We start from the raw sequence: 17262 nt of genomic DNA on the forward strand, positions 1-17262 counted from the left end.
ATATTCTATAGGGGTGAGAGAGAAGGGAAGCATTCACGACTTAAATGACATCGTTTATCTGTATAATTTAGTTAAACGTGTTGCCATTTAAAGAGAACTGCCCCATGAAGCTGCTTCTCCAGGAACTCAACTCTCCTTTTTTAGTCAGTTTTTTTCCCCCCTCTATTTTTTTCCTTAGAAAATTCTAGCTACAACCTACTAGGTTACCTTGTTCTATTGTTTGGTTCAAATATTTTTATCACCTATTGCTCCAACAAGAAAAAAAGAATAGCCCATTTTACTGTGAAACCTGGATTCACAAATACGATTAGCACACGCTTTCATTTATGGAAAGAGGCTGCCCTCACAGCCACTCCGATTTGGGGTCACTTAAAAAGGCATGAAATAAAACTACCTCTGAGGAATCTGCATCTGCTTCATGGATTCTCCTTGGCTTCACGGGCTGCCCTCTGCTCCACGTGTTCGGAAACCCTAGGGACGGAACTAGGAATGACAGCAAAGGTTCATTGCCTTAAGAGACATGACCCCTCTCTGTCCTTACACCAGTGACAAACATTTATTTCTGGCCGCGAAAGAGTTTTCTCTGCCTAGGTCATTGTGTTTCCTCATTAGAGCCAGTTTTGGGAACGGCATCTTCTTCCCCTGGCTTGGGTCAAAAGCGCCAAGCCTTCCCTCTGTTGGACACTGCAGTCAGCCACGCTGAGCAACTATCACCCACACACGCGTTGCTTTGTTACAGTTTGCATTTGTACAAAACCAAAGAGAAAAGCTGTTTACCAAACCCTCTTGGTGCTAAAACATCTTGACATTAATTTGTGCTAAAATAACTAAAGGACTAAAACCTAATCTAATACAAAAAAAGAGACCATGATGACCTCAGGTTACAATACAAAGACCTTTGTGGGACCTGGGGATTATTTTTATACAGACCATGGCAACTGTAAGCAATAAATTATACACCCTGTGGTTTTCCCATCAAGGAGCTGGTTACAAAAGGAAATAAAAGCCTGCTATTAGTAACCAAAGACACACATGTGATGATAGATACAGGCTGTCTTTACGGGAGAAACAAATCATGTGCTTGAGTATGCTGTCTAGAGGGCTGTGGATGAATAAAAATGGCTTTACACAATTATTTGAATAATAATTTAATGATCTTTACACTAAAAAAGAATTTAGACCTAACCAGAATTTTCTGCTTAAATATGAATGTAAAAGTGAACAACTTAAAAATGGAATTCACAGCTACAGATTTTACTGGATTATTTCTCTTCACTTGGGAAAGATGAGAAGGGGGGGCACTATATTCCATGTCTTCTGAAGACATTAAGGCATTTCTCTGAGAGTAACCGAATTGTGGAAAATGGAGGAAAATGACTTTAATTCCAAGATATCATTCCTCTTGGACCATGACAACCTTGAACAAAAATATTTCCACAAAACTTCATTTTAATCATCTTCTTTACAAAGCACAATACTTAAGACTTTTCTAAATACAACTTTAGAAAATGAAGCAAAAAAATAATCTCCACAGATGCTGGTCGAGTCCATGCTGAATGCAAAAGAATTTTTTCAAAAGTGACACTTCCAAGCTGTTCAATATTCTTCACAGGCCCGTTTTGTAAAGAGTAAAGATGGTGGCTGTTCGGGCAGCGGCTCATCCAGTTCCATGACTGTAGAATCCTCTTGCTGGTTAGCCCATAGGGCAGTAATGAAGCTGCATACGCCAACTTCTCCTTCTAGAATTGCTTCTCTCTCTCCTGATACAAAGAAAGCCAATGGCTCTATTTTTCAGGTCGCCAGTGCCCCACGAGGGCACTCCAACCTCTCAATTTAATTTATTCACAATCTTTCTCTGTATACACATTATATAAAACTATACCATTAGGGATTTTCATGATGAGTAAATGAGAAATCCAAATGTCAAAGAATCCAATCCTCATTCTTATATTCGGTGGTGGGAAATTTCTAAAGGCTTCAAGTTTAACGTAGAAATGCCTAGAACAGTCAAGGGGTATAGGAATGTTTTATGTTGCCCTTGGAAACTTGGCGCTCCTGGCCCCAAGCACACTGAGGGCAAGGCTGCTGGAAAGGCAGTATGACCAGATATGAGAGTGAAGGGTGTGAGGCTTCTTTCTTTACACACTCCCTTCCCTTAACTGTGCCATCACCCTGGAACCGCACCTGGAAGACCAGGATGTCCGCGGCTCTGTAAATACTCTGGAGGAAATAGCAGCCTCCAGCAACAAGGTTGAATAAGTAGGTAAGAGGAAGGCGGGGGAAGGGAGAGAGGCAGAGACATTCATTTGTAATACTTTCGATGATCAAGAACGTGTGATGATTTTTTTTTTTTTTGCATCACTCCTTCAGTGTTATCAATTCTCATTCTTTGTGGTTGTACAAATCTACTCATGTTTAGTAGTTTCACTCTAAAACTCAGGAAATGGACAAAGCAGCTTTGTAGAAACACATAAAACACCTTCAGGGGCCATGAAGGGACCACCCCCCCCCCACCCCCTAATCCCCAAACTACCTTGCAGTACAGTATGCTCCCCTTATTTTCTGCTAAGGATGAGAAAACAGTTACATTAGTCTAAAGCTGAACTCTTCATTGGCTACAAAGATAAAGTGGACAAGCAAACACCAGTTTCCTCGGGTCGGAAAAAGCAATTCCATAAATGCAAGAGAGAGCCAATGGCTACGCTTCAACAAGCGCCTCCCCCCTTTCTCTTGGACCTGAGGAAGGGGTTACAAGAGAGCAAGGCAAATGAGATCATGTGAGTACAGTTTCAACAACAGCACACACGGATAACCTAGTGCAGGAAATAATACAACTCCCCCCCCGCCTTTGTTTTCATTTGCATTTTACTTTTATTTATTTTTGCTTTAATAATGCATATTCCGTTCACTCAAAAGGTGCAAAGGACAGGAAGCAGGGGTTTAACTTGGCTGATGAAAAATCAAGCAGGGGTGACATTTCTAGTTCATGAACAACCTAAAACTAGGAGAACTTAAAAGTCACAGCTGGTACCAAAGAGCACGCCCAACTTCACAGCTGTCTCCTCTTAGGACCTTTGGTTAGGCGAGAGAAGCTTTTTAGACAGTGGCCTCTAGTAGACTTTGATAAGTGACTAAAAAAAATAAATGTGTGTGTGTGTTTTTTAAATCATGGTAGCTGCATCACAAAAGCTCCAATCAAGAGGGTGGTAAAAAGAAGGCACAGATCATTGCAAATACCAGATTTTCTCTTTCTCTTTTTGTAAATATACCATCATATATAAGCTAAAATTTATCTTAGGGTGGTGGGGTTTGCTGGCAGGAGAAGGGACAGGTTGGACCTAAAATTGCATATGTAACAGACTCCTTGAGGGGGACACAGAGCGAGGCAGCTTTCCGCCTAAAGCAAAAGAATGGGATGCTCGCTCCGGACTATGTGTAATACAAACACTGGGGGAATCTGTGGCAAAACACGATTAAAAAAATCATAAAATTATAAAGCTTGTAAACGAAGACTCTAAAATTACATTTTATTAATGGAAAATATCATCAAAATAGTACCACTATGGACTAAACTGCCTGAGTTTTCGTTTCGCGTGAGATCTCATAGTAAAAAAGCCTTTAGCACAATTTGCTCTGTTTAAGTCACAACCAGTGCCAGACCCAGGACTATACCATGGGGAAGAGTCTCCTCTTGGATGGAATTTGTGTTGTGCTATCAAGACTTTTGTGCTAATCTTTGAAACAGGGACATGTTGAGGCAATTTTTCATCTTTTGGCACAAGGTTATTTTGGCTGGGGCGGAAAATTTGAGTCTTGGACTTGGGATGAATAATGCGACATTTCATTTATCAAGTATTCATTTTGATTGAAGAGCTTTCTTTATGTCATTAACTTCCATCTATAAAGGAAAAACAAGAGCCGAACAAAATCACAATGAATTGGCTGGTTGGATAAAAGCTGAAAGATAAGCAACCTGGTTGATTGAAAGCAAATAATCAACCTGACAATTTGAAAGGGGAAATGGGTGAAATGACATCTGAATGAAGAGTTGATCATGATGCCAGAAATTGACATAAACCTAAAGAATAGGCACACCAACTCGAAGCACTAGGAAAGGGTGGATGTTTGAATTCTCAGGCTACCAGTATCCAAAATTTGTCAGAAGCAACGATACAACAATAATTCCAGTTTCTTGGCCAGAGGGTGGAGCAGGGTGTCCTGGCACACTGGACCACTTGGCAGGTTTGGAAGGCAGCTGTGGTTGGGCCCAAGGGGGTGTCTATCAGCACCCGCAAAGTGATGACAAGCCGTTACCTATCCTTTAAGCACCATGGATCCAAGTCACCACCAAGGGCCCCAACTGCATGAGAGCTGAAAGCCTACCATCTCCAACTCCTATACACTCTCTACCCTTTGGTAAAGGCTGAGTTAGATCAGAGAGAGGCTGGAGAGAGGGTGACAGAGCTCTGATGCCCTGCAGGACTGACATGGCTGTCAGGGAGAAGTAAAGGGATAAAGAGCAAGTGCCAAGTGTGGTCGGCTGTGGTCCTTGGGGTCCCAATGGCGGCATGACAGAAGCGCCAACGGGGTCTCCCTGGCGCCATATGCCCTCTGGCAGTTACGACAATGAGGCCTCTGAAAACTGAGGGGAACTTTTCACAGAGGAGATGTTTCAGATAAATTCCAAATGAGAAACCCAACTTGGGGCACGTTTGCTAATGCCTCCCTTCCCCAAGACTTCCTGGATCCCAGGAGAGGATGTGAAGGGAGGCTATATAGTTCTAAGAAAATTCTCACAGGAAGCGCATCGAAATTGGTAGAGAAGTAACTATCATTTCTTTTCTTTATTTTTTTTAACATCTTTATTGGAGTATAATTGCTTTACAATGGTGTGTTAGTTTCTGCTTTATAACAAAGTGAGTCAGCTATACATACACAAATATCCCCATATCTCCTTCCTCATTTATTTTCAAAATAAAGCCCGGACTCTGCTCCCACCCCCAACTGAGCCTCTCACGGGGTAACAGGACCCCAAGGGACCCACCTGCAACCGAAGCCGGATTTTCTTCTCTTCATCCAACTCTGACAGTAACTGCTTAATCTCTCGTCTGCAAAGCAAATGACAAAGTTAAACAAAAGCCTAGACTTCCCCAACGAGAGATATGAAGTCTCTTATCATTACAAAATCCATCTGATCCTTTTACAAAGAAAGTGTGGACAGAACATTACATTATATTTTCTTTGCACGGCTATTGCTTAAAGCCTGTTGCAGATGGAAAGGCCATTATTTCTGGGCTCCCCAAGTATGTAGCCATCAAATAGTAGGTCTGAAATGACCTTTGAAATCCCTTAGTGCAAGTTTCTCCTAAAAGAAGATGGGGAAACTGAGGCCCAGAGAGGTGGCCTGACTTGCCCAATGACGACACTCCAGGTATCCAGGCTCATATTCGGTCATCTTCCCTCTAACTAGTCCTTTATTACAGAATCACTGGTCTTTACATGGACTTACATAATAATATTCATTGCAGACATTTTTACCACTCCATATATATTTCTTTTATTTTCACAGAGTTTTACATTACTGAAAGGTTAGTGGTATGTTTTCAGAGATTCTCACAAAATCGTGCAAATAGTAACACCTGAAAACTTGGAGGTAAAAGAACTGAACTAACGATATGGTAATCATGTCATAGAGAAAGTAGACACGAGTTAGAACACACAGTCCAGTGCCCTTCCCAACAGTAAACAATGAAGTAGAACAAAACTAATCATCTTGCAAACTCAGGCTCTACACTTAGGACACTGCAACCATCCTAACTCTGGTCAGAGAGCTGTGCTCCATTTTAGGGTATCAGACACTCCATTTTACGCATACATTTTTATAAACTGGATTGGAAAATCAAAAAACAAACACCGCAGAACCAGCACAATAAACAAGGTAGACGTTATGTAGCATTTGCTCACTTCAGATGAGCACCATGATGGTCCCTGAACTTGGGTCAGTGTCCCAGCACTGCTGTCAACACGTTGGGCTCTCTGACATTAACCACCTGTGCTGCGTTCCTGCATTTATTCAAGCACACGCTATGCTCCAGCAGTCCAGGTTGGGGAGTTAGCTGGGGAGGGAGGTGCGAAGAAAGTCACTAAGTCTTGAACTAGTAAAAAAGGGTACACGTCTACGAGGAGGGAGGAAGATGGGGGAGTTGATGGAGAAGAGCCAGGACAGAAGCAGGGAGGTGAGAACTGCATGTTTGGGGATGAGGGGAATCAGCACAGACTTGAGCCGAAGGCTGAAAGGAAAGTGACGTCAAGAGCTAAGGTGGGAGACTGGGGGGGACCCAGTGCTCCTGGGCATGAAGGCCAAGCTGAGGAAGGCTGTGAAGGGCAGGCCTTGGAGAGGGGCCACTGTGATGTCTGATTCAAGAAGATGTTGGCTGGGGAAGGACAACTGCAGCCATCCATGCCCGGGTTCACAGTGGAGAGAGGAACAATGGGGTGGAGTGGCCCCAAGGCACTGGCGATTCTGCACTCAAGACTCAGGCACAGGCCATTTCAGAAAAGTTCCGGGCACTTTTCAGAGCGAGGGCCCCAAGGGACGAAGCCCTGGATCCAGGAGTGTCTGACCCGTCTTGTTCAGGAGGCTGAGAACCAGGCAGAGGACACCTGTCGCCTGGACATGGAGGGGGCCTTTGGGTACCCAAAGCTATACTGTGCCGGGTCAGATACGAGCTGGGGACTTGGAGGAGTTAGTGGCAGCCTGTCTGGCCCCTCAAGACCCGCTCTAGTCCCATCCTGCGGTTCTGCATATTTATCTGATGAGCCTCTTCCAGGCAGGGGGTGAGTCCAAGAGGCCCCCAGTTCATATGAGACCTCCAGCCTGAGTGGAGCAGAAGCGAATAGAGCCGCAGTACTCAAAGTGAGTTCCATGGACGCCTTGTCCTAGGATGTTCTGGGGAAATGGACTCCGTGATTAAGTACGTTTGGGAAACACTGCATACGTTATCCTCCATCTTCCCACGCACAGCGAAGGCTCTGAGCAGCCCTTCGGAGAAGAAAGTAACTTTGTTTAACCCAATTATTCCCCAAAGTACACAAAACACTTCAGGGCCCTCCAGCTGCAGGCGTCCTCCCGAAGGTGTGACTGCGGGTCTGTGGCCCCATTGCCCGCCACTGCCCCGGGCGCCTCCCGATCTGGGTGGCCAGGCACCAGGAATGCACTGACCTGCCGGGCCGCTCCACGTGCCTGTGAACCTGCCCGTGCTGTGCCCTCTGCTGGGGTGCTCTGCTCTTGGCAATGCTAGGTCGGCTTTCGAAACCCTACTCAGGAAACACCTCGAGATGCCTACCCCGTTCCCTCCAGAAACAGCCAACGGATCCCTAAACTCTCTGCGCCTCCGTTTATTCAGATAAGTGCCTCCTGACTTCTAATCCCTTTACCGTTATTTTTTAACTGCACACAGCATCCTGGGTGATATGCGTGTGATATTTATTTTGGCTTGCAGGTCCCTCTCCCCATCTAAGCGCCCCCTGAGGATCAGAGATGCGGAGTGTGTGTGTGCAGGCATGCACGGAGGCTGCTCGAGTCTCCTGGTGAGAACATCTTGCTGAGTGTCAAGCCTCAGTTTTAAAGAGTCCCTGCATCTTTTGCATACATTGTACCCCTAAATGCAAGCCAGTTCCTTCATGGGGCAGCTAACTGAAGGAACTGCAATTTTTCTGGTGCTAGAAGAGAAGCTGGCTGTTGGGGTTATTAAGAAGTGGCGCACGCACATACTGTGTCTTCTGGGGATTTGAAGATCTTTCTTTTTCGCAGCCTGCTGAGCACGTCCCTTGTAGCTGACTCCTCCCCCTATGCCCCGGCGCCAGCCCGTGTGCAGCTGGCCCAGTTTACACGTGGAGCTGAGCTAAATGAAGCTCCTCGGGTTCACACACCCACTCCCACCCCTGCTGCCACCATCCCCAGGGAGGCGGCCCATCCTCGGGGACAGGCTGGGACCCAAGGTGGCAGAACCAGGCCCTGACCCGGTGGAAAGCAACCCCTGGAGGCAGTTAAAGAAGGGGCCGCAGACACTCACTTCTGCTGGTCCTTCATGGTCTCGATGATGTTCCTCAGCTCCCGGACCTGTGTCCTCAGCTCCTCCACGGCCGCCTGGCTGCTGGCTGTAGGCTCCATCTTTGGTTTTCCTTCCGCGCCGAACAGAGACGGGGAGTTGGCTCTGTGTCCAACTGTTCCCAAAGAGGACGACAGGGGAGAGGGTGCTGCTGAGGACAGAGGGGCCGGCCCGCCACTGCCCGCAGCCATGGTCCCCGGCTTGGGCGGCAGTGATGCTTTGTTGTCGGACACCTGCGATGAGTGAGGACAGGGATTCAGGCTAGGGATTCGTGTGCTGCACCTCCCCGTCCTGTTTACTAAAACCCGCTATCTACGTCACTGTCCCCGCAGCCCTCCGTATACTCCACTCACTCATTCCTTCATCCACAAGCCCCCAAGGGCCTACTTGGTGCAGGCATCCCCTTATGAATTTTAAATTTGACCACCTTTCTGAACAGGTAGTTCCTGACTGGTTTAATGTACACATCCAGAGGCCCATGTACCCGCTAGGCTCTGCAAACCCTGAAGTGAGCAAAACATTTTCTTGGCCCTCAAGGAGCTTAGAACCCAGTGAGGTGCAGACAGACAGACCAACCAACACACTGTAGATGAGGGGGGAGCGCGCATGCAGGGAGGGAAGCACACAGAGCCACAGAAGTATACACAGAATATACAGAAGGGACCAAGCATCCCAGAGGGAGGGCATCAGGAAGGAGCCGGCAGCCTCATCCTGGAGGAGGAGGACCAGGAGGAGGTCAGAAAAGAGTAAGCGGGGGGCGGGGGGTGGGGGAAGTTCTAGAGGAGGGAACGCGCCAGGAGAGGCCTGGAGACCCGAGAGTGAACTGCATTCACGGGAAGCCAGAACGTCAGGGGGGCAAGAGAGAGGTAGGGTGCACACAGGGGGCTTGCGGAAAGGGTTAAAAAGATTGCCTGCTGAGCTCAAGATCACTGTGGCTGCAGAAGGGCTGAAGGGCTGGTGGGTCTGGAGGTCTAGACAATTGCTAGGAGACTCTCATACAGTGAAAGCTAAAAACGGTGAGGGTCTGACTCAGGAAGCGGCCAAGAGGATAGAGAGAAGACAGCTTTGAGAGACGCGGCAATGGCAGGCTCATCCAACCAAGAGACGCAGTCCCTGCCCTCCCAGAGCAGACACCCCAAGGCCAGGAGGATGTGGTCCTGGACAGGCCCTAGCAGGTGAGGAGGAAGTACGGATCAAGGGCCATGGGTGGGGATGGAGGAAGGAGGCATTAAGGTTGACCCTTTCATGGGAGGAAGAACAGACTGAAGGCTCAAACAATGATCTCAGTTTTGGACACATGGAATTTTAGGAGCCGGAGGGATGGCCAAGGGGGAAGGCCAATGGGCAGAGCCAATGACTGAAAAAGTGAGTTGGGCCAGAGAAATCACCAGAGGAGGTGCAAGCCATGGGGGTGGATGACAAAGAATGAGAAGAGGCGCAGTGATAGAACCTGCGGACGCCCCAAGTTGAAGAGGTGGAAGGAGAGGGGAGAGCCCTTGGGGACTGGGACAGAGTGCTGAGAGCGGGGATGGAGCCAGACCAGGAGAGGGCCTGGGTCATGGAAGTCCCCTGGAGGAGTTGCCAGAGGATGCTGAGAGGAAAATTAGGGGGGAGCCCATTTGGTGGAGCCAAGGGAGACTGAAATCTGATCAAGGCAGGTTAGCGCCTGCATGGGACGTGAGGGGCGTGGCCTGCAAGTTTAGAACTCTTTCCAAACACTCGGCTGAGGAAAGAAGATGGGAGAAAGGGAGAGAGTGTTCGTGGAGAAGCCTCAGGAGGAGACAGGATCAAGGAGGCGTTTTGTTTGCTTTCAAAGATGGGGGAGACCCTGAGCTGGAAGGTATCTTGAGGGTAAGAGCCAAGGCTGAAGATGGAGGAGGCAGGCAGGGGAAGCCTGATGGAGAAGTGTCCTGAGGGGGCATGGAGGGCACAGGGAACACAACGGTCATGGGTGGGGGGAACAGGGGCACACAGCAGGCCTAGGGGAGGCGGCAGCTGCAAGGAAAGGTGAGATCACAGGTGGGGTGCAGTGGATGGGGGCAGGTAGTAGACAGGACATTGGGGGGTGAAGCGGGGGAGGGGAGGGAGCTGAGGCTGCCGGCGCCCAGGGCGGGAGCCAAGATGGGGCTGGGTTGGCACAGTGAGGAGGCAAAGTCTGGATTCAGGCTGTGCTACAGGGAGAAACTGGGCAGAGTCAGCCAGAAGCAGATGGGCCATCATTCCCAGCCTTTCTGCTCGCCTTTTCTCTGCCAACTTATCATTGAGGAAAATCACTTTGTGCTGCCAGGGAGAGCGATCCACCATCCTGTGCTTATTGTTAGCAGGAGTCATAGTCAGAGGGGCGAGGGACTGACATTTACGGAGCGCTGGTTACATGCCGGACGCTGGCTGGACAACTGAAATGCGATTAGTTGGCACACAGGCTTGACGGAGCAGGAAACTGAGGCTTAGGGATGTGGCTGAGGAATTCCCCAAGTCTCACAGCTCATAAGCGGCAGAACTGAGATTCAATTCCCTCCCCATCAGCTGGACCCTCAAGCCTGGTACCGTGACCGTGGCTGCCTGAGTCTGAAGATTCATGCTCTCCTGACCTGATTTCCTTCGCTTCTTTTCTATTCCCGGGTTCATACTTTTCCCCGTTTCCCACCTTGCATTCTCACGCACCTCCCGCAGCCCACCGATGTCCTCACACTGTCTGACTTCCAGGCACTTTTTGAATCAACGCTTCTCTTTGCATTTCCTACGTGACTCGCTCTCCTGTCCCATTTCAGCTAACAGGCACTTGTTATAAGCCCTCACAGACTATAGGCCACCAAATGTCCTGATCAAATTAGTTCAGGTGGAATTTCTAGAAGCAATAAACAACAAGACATGACAACTCCAGGCAAGTGAAATAGGCTAATGGGATAGAACAGTGCAAATCAGAAACGTGATGAGCCACTGCCCACCAATAGATGTCACTATAGAGACACCCTAGGGACGTCGGAGAGGCTGCAACTATAGGCATTCCTATGGTCACCAGAAAAAACGGATCTAAATCCAATTTCTGTAAATGGAAGCCTTTTATAAAGGAAGACTGCTTCAGTTTTGTGAATAATTACAATCGATCTGTTTTACAGGATCATATTTTTGCTGACTATATCAGATTTTTAAGAAAAGCTATACATGTAAATTCTTAAATCTATCAGAAGAAAATTCCACATCACCTTTGATTTCTTTGTGTGAATTCGTGCTTCGAGTGCTTTAAAAATGACTTCCATTTTCTGCTTTTAGACAGAAGGCAGCTGCTAATGTTTACAGAAAATAATTCCAATTGATGGGGTTCTCTTAGCACGAGAAAATGTAATTTTAAAATCTTACTTCACCATCATAGGACGAACAGAACTTGTACAGGGTCCCCTTCAGAAGCCACATGCAGTTGCTAAACAATGTGTTCTTTGTTCCTCGCAAGTCAATAATAAAAGAGCTATACCATCCCCTGGGCGTGCAATGAAATTAATGTTTTTAAACATTTTAAACATTAAAATGACTATAAATTTATCCTAATAAATGAATCCAAATGAGCTTTTCTTTAAGAAATCCCATTAGTTATTCAAATTCATGAACTGCCAACCATAATTTGTGACACCACCAGATTTGAACATAAAAGTCACAATCTGTGGGCAGAGGGCACAGCATTTAATATATTTAATGTAGTCTTTCTAGACACCTCTAGGTTTTTAAAGTTGTTTTGGTTCTTGTGATGGTGGTGGTGGTGGTGGTGGTGGTGGTGTGCGAGGGCATTGTGTGTGTATGTGTGTGTGTGTGTGTGTGTGTGTTTGACGGTATGAAGAGGAGATCAAACCACAAGAGAAAACATGGGATTCTCCCCAGTTTTGGAGACTGTCACATTCCTTAGGGATTTTGATTACCAAAGTAATCACTGTCACCAAAGAATAATAAAAACTTGTGTTGCCTGTTGCAATGGACTGAATGTTTGTGTCCTTCCAAAATTCATATGTGAAAATCCCAACCCCCGCTGTGATGGTATTGGGAGATAGGACCTTTGGAAGGTGATTAGGTCATGAGGGTGGAGCTGTCATGAACGGGGTTAGTGCCCTTCTAAAAGGGACCGCAGAGAGCTCTCTCACCCTATTTCCTCCATGTGAGGACACAATGAGAAGTTGGCAGTCTACAACCCCGAAGAGATCCCTCATCAGAACCTGACCATGCTGGCACCCTGATCTTGGGCGTCCAGCCACGAGAAATGTGAGAAATAAACTTCTATTGTTTATAAGTCACCCAATCTATGGCGCTTCATTTTAGCAGCCCCACATGACTAAGACATCTGTTTATCCTTGTTTGGTTTATAGCTCATCATCAGAGCATACACGTAAAGGTAGGGATCCCGTGCTGTCGGGACACCCTCGCCATGGCTGGCCACTCACTTGGGATATGGTAACAGTCTTTGAAGTTTTCTTTGACGCATCCACTCCTCTGTGTGCAAGCGAAACGTGTTCTTCTTTATCTTCTTCAGGACTTGGGGAGTCAAAGATATCAGGGCTTGAAAGGGAAGACTGGATAAAGCCAAAAGAAAATGCTCTTGTCAGAATTACACCTTAGCTGACATAGCTTTTGTTAGCATAATGCAGTGTGCCTTTCAAAGCACTTGACACTTCTATTTTGTTTGTCTCCTCATTATAACCATGAGGCAGAAAGTGTGCTATTATCTGTGTGCTAGAGAGAGTGGCAGAACTGGGACTAAGATTTCCTAGACTAGGGATCTTTCTTTCTATGGGATCCTTCCACTGATGCCCGTTGGTCATTTCATCCATGTGAGCATCTGTCATCCATCTTTTCCTGCTCAGAGCCTCTCTCTTTTTTGTAAACGTTTGCTGCTGTGTGCCAAGCACTCAGCTTGGTACTGAACTTAACAGTGACATGCCAGACATGGTCCCTGCTCTCACAGGGTTGACAGTCCAGTGGGGAAGGACACACAGGTGGAGAGGAAGCTGCCTCTAACCTGCCTCTCCTCCATTCCCTCCTGATCCTTTTCCAGAACCACCAGGTCTATTGCATAGTGAAGTGTCTAAAAGGACTTGTCTGAGAGGAAACCATTTCTGGGGGCAAAGGATCACTACCCCTGAGGATCAGTGACCAGCATTTCTGCAGCCCCAGAGAACAGCCCTGCCTGCCAGCACAGCAAGCTCAGGTCTAATTTGGTGCCTGCTGCTAAAACGCTGCCCTCATTGTTGTGGACAATCATTATCCATTTTGGATTCCATCTTTGCTAAGGTGTACTTACAGAATGGCAGCATCTCTTGGTAAAATATGGGGATAACACTCCTACTCTTTCTGCCTCGCCGTGAAGATCAAAAGCTGGATGAATGTAAACCGATTCACTGGAATCACTTGGTCAAAAATGATTACTGTACTAGAATTTCCGTATTTTAGAACAAAGCAGAGGAAAATAAGAGTTCCTGTGGCAAGGAATCTTTTTAAACGAAGAATCTTCCAGAGATATCTTTAGGTGAGCTCATATTCAGCCTCACCTCTATGCCTTCTATCCCTGTGGTGGGAAAATAGTCATATTTCGAATCACCACTTGGCACCATTATAGAAAAAAATCACACTTACAAATACTGTTTGTTTTCTTCTGTTTACTTACTAAGCAATACATATAGGGAAGTTTAAAGCAATGTTTTAAAATGAAAAGGTCTTGTTTGTTAATCTTCATTTAATCTGAAAATCCAATTACCTAGAATAACACCCGCCTCCAACCAAGCTTTCTTTTAATCTAAGCTTAACTACCTTACAATGCCTGTATCCTTTCATTTTGAGATTTTATTCCAAAAGACAGTTTCCTCCTCCATAACCTATGATTCATGAGCTGCCAATCAAAGCTTGCTCTTTGAATTTGATAAACATAAACAGCTCAAACTAGGTTGAGAGGCCCCAGGATGGGGAGTCATGACTAATGTATTTCCTCGATCGTTCCCTTCAATGGCCTTTTAGGAATATGTCCATATCCACCAATCCCATTTTGCTATGAAAAACCTACAGGTGCTAACAGGAAGAAGAGTAAACATGAATTCAATGTACATATCCATATGGGGATGGATAGGAATGAAGGGAAGCGAGTACAGTAATTATACTTCTTTAAAGCACAAATGTATCCTGTTGTTTTAAGTCCACAAGTAAAATTGTTCCATATCAAATGTCAAACTTTGAGCCACCATTGCCATAAGCTTCCTGCGGTCAGGGACCATGTACCTCTTATTCCCAGTTGCAGCCTTCGTACCTGGCACAGAGCTTAGCCTATAGGAGATGCCCATCAGTATTTGTTGAATGAGTGAATGAATCAATGTGTGCTCTAAAAGTGCAGAGAAGATGAGATGCCTTTACCAGGTCTCCCCCAAATATATACAAACTCCCAGACATGGGATGTAGGGACCAAGGGTGGGATGGGGGGTGGTAATTCAAATTTCTCTGTATTTAATTCTGATGCATCAAGGCCCTCTAGATCTTGAAAAGTTAGGAAGGATTTGGAGGGGAAACAAAAATGATGAAGGATTTATAGAGAAGATATGGGAGGTAGGATTAAAAATTTAAATACAGAGATACTAAGAAGCAATTAAATAGGCTATACGTTTATGAGGTGTTTGGGAGGGTGTGGAGAGGTGAGAGGGAAAGAGGAAAGAAGGTGGTATTGACACAGTACTCTATATAAGAGTGAAAAAGTAAGCCACTGTTTCAAGTCTTTCTCCCCCAAAGATGGCAATACACAGATATGTTTCCTACAAAGAGGAAAAATAGGACGACTCAAACCACACTTCCAGAGCCAGTGGATATGAGAGAAGAGGTTCAAAGGAAGTGGCATTCTTTTTCTTCTAAATGATGACCCCTTAGGTAGAATTAGTAGAAAGTGTCCTGGGAAACCTGAAAAAGGTTAATTCCCTGGTATCTGGGTGAAGGTCCTAAGACCTTAGTCCTGCATTCCCAGCAAGGACAAGGCAATTCGATACATAGAGATAAATAGACAGACAGAGATATACACACACACATACACTGCTTGCAGAAGCACCAAGATTTTTCTACAATGACATTCACTTCAGCGTTTATGATGAATGGAAGCAACATAAATGTCCAGTGACAGCGCACCGGCTAGATAGACGCTCGTATATTCCCAGGCTAGAACTCTAGGCAGCCATTCACGGTGACGTGACGGAAGGATGTGTAATGACAGGGGGAAGGTGTACAATGTAAGGGGGAAATGCAACTTCTAAAGCCACGTGTTCTGTGTGATCCCATTTTTGAAGAAATAAAGGATATACAGCAAGAGGTTAACAGTTCTTAGCTTGGGGGAGCAGGATTACTTTACTTACTTATTCTATTACTTTCTTCTTTATGCATTTCGTGCTTCAAATTTGGTACAATAAATGTGTTACAGGTTTCTAATAAGAAACAAAGTTATTCAAAATGACCCAAACAAAAACTTCTATGGGTTATCCGGAGCGTTCTGACTGTTGTCTCCTGCATGACCAGGTGCCTCGTATGTTTAAAACCCATCTCCTAAAGGTCTGTGCGGGGTTCCGTGGAGGGATGCCAAGGACGGGGCTTTGAGAGAAAAAGGCTGGGCCGCTGCCAAGTGCTGTATAGTGGCAGATCCCTTTCTTTTGCTTTTTTTTTTTTTTAAGTAAAGTTCTCTTTTGTTCACAGACCAAACCAGCCTTGCTCTCCTTTCCCACCAGAAAACATGGCATTTTGTTCTTACCAATTTCATTTCGGGTTCAAACAAGAATCAGTCTGGAAGGAGAGAGAAGGAAAGTGGGACTAGGGGTTCCCCACCTCGCTGGCAGAAACACAGAGAACAAAAAGAAAGAAACACTGCTTGATTCCAGAAGACTCTCAAATCACTTCTAGTCAGCAGCGTATCTCATGACCTCCCTCTCCCAGCGTGTCCTCGAATCAGCTGCTTGCAGAACAGTCCTTAGCTAGAGTCCCCGATCTTTCCTGCCTTCCAGCTGTCAGGAAGCGAGGAGGCACTTACGGACGTCAGGGACTGGGACGGAGGCCTCCTCCCCGTGGCTTTTGGTCTGCTTGTGGTTGGGTGACTGAGCTTCTCAGTAGATGACACCACGGAATCAAACCCTTCTAGGTCTAAAACAAAAGTAAAACAGATTTTTTAAAGAGCATCAACAGGAGTAAGGGAAGGTTCTTATAACATGCCATAAGCACCTCTTTTCCTTAATAATCATCCTTTAGGTCTGGATTACGCTTCATCATTTATGAAGGCTGTTTACATCCTTTGGTTATCCCATCAACGTGATTCAAACTGAATGAAAGAAATCACCTCCTCCTCCGTCTAACAAGCTATTATGGAGGAAAGAGAAACGTGATTCTTCTTTCCCCCTTCAACAGTCAACAGCTATATTCATACATCTTTAGAAGCTACAGAAAGAGGAGTAAAGGAGGAATCCTCTTTCTTCCACAAATCCAAGTCCATTTTGGTAGATAAAACATTCTTGCAGTCACAATACAATAAGCAGTTATCTCAAGGTACAATATCCTTGTGCAAGTGAATGCTGGTCGTTGATTCCAGAAGACAAGAGAGGGCAGCCTCCTTCTCTGGCTGTACAGCAATACTCTGACCATCACCCTACCATTAGATTCTTAACCCCCTGGAGACGGAGAGCAAGCTTCTGTTTCTCCAGATGACTCACAGAGCCCCGCACCATTCTGTTTCCAGAAGCATCGCTCAATGGAGAAAATATCTTCTTCAGTCATCAGTCTGCTCACTCACTCACTCCATTATGACTGAGCAACTACTCTGTGCCACACACAGAGCTAGATACTAAGGCTACCCCGGTGAGCACGGAAGAAACGAGCCTGTTGTCCTCAGAGAGCTCCCAGCTCTGTGACTGACATCTCAGATGAACGGAGCATCTTTCAGCCAGATCGTCACTGCACCTGGCATGTGTCCAGGAGGAAGGCCTTTGCCTTCACTTTGCCACCTCCTTCAACAAATGATCAGGCCAAGGGAGTCACCTGGTGCTACAGAGTTCTGGGGATTTACAAACCAAGTGTAGATCTGGGTATGATGCACAGAGGGATGGCTGGCAGATAGGGGGAGACCCTGAGACTCATTACTGCTGGTGAATGGGGACACGCC

At 46.1% G+C, this 17262-nt stretch overlaps 1 protein-coding gene across 6 annotated transcripts in view; it reads right to left on the reverse strand.

Annotated features, from left to right (window-relative positions):
- Window positions 1-2847: 2847 nt before the first annotated feature.
- Window positions 2848-17262, reverse strand: part of SH3KBP1 (SH3 domain containing kinase binding protein 1) — a 337779-nt gene continuing 323364 nt past the window's right edge. For 5 of the 6 annotated variants that reach the window (XM_059911030.1, XM_059911025.1, XM_059911027.1 and 2 more), the window contains 5 exons: window positions 16141-16250; window positions 12539-12667; window positions 8076-8344; window positions 5045-5108; window positions 2848-3898 (listed from right to left, as the gene is read on the reverse strand). In XM_059911030.1, coding sequence (XP_059767013.1) covers window positions 3857-3898; window positions 5045-5108; window positions 8076-8344; window positions 12539-12667; window positions 16141-16250 — 614 coding nt within the window. In that variant the 3' untranslated portion in view covers window positions 2848-3856. The remainder of the gene's footprint in view (window positions 3899-5044; window positions 5109-8075; window positions 8345-12538; window positions 12668-16140; window positions 16251-17262) is intronic. The other variant, XM_059911028.1, reaches the window with a different exon arrangement.

Source organism: Balaenoptera ricei, chromosome X (assembly GCF_028023285.1).
Source record: "Balaenoptera ricei isolate mBalRic1 chromosome X, mBalRic1.hap2, whole genome shotgun sequence".
Lineage (NCBI taxonomy): Eukaryota > Metazoa > Chordata > Mammalia > Artiodactyla > Balaenopteridae > Balaenoptera > Balaenoptera ricei.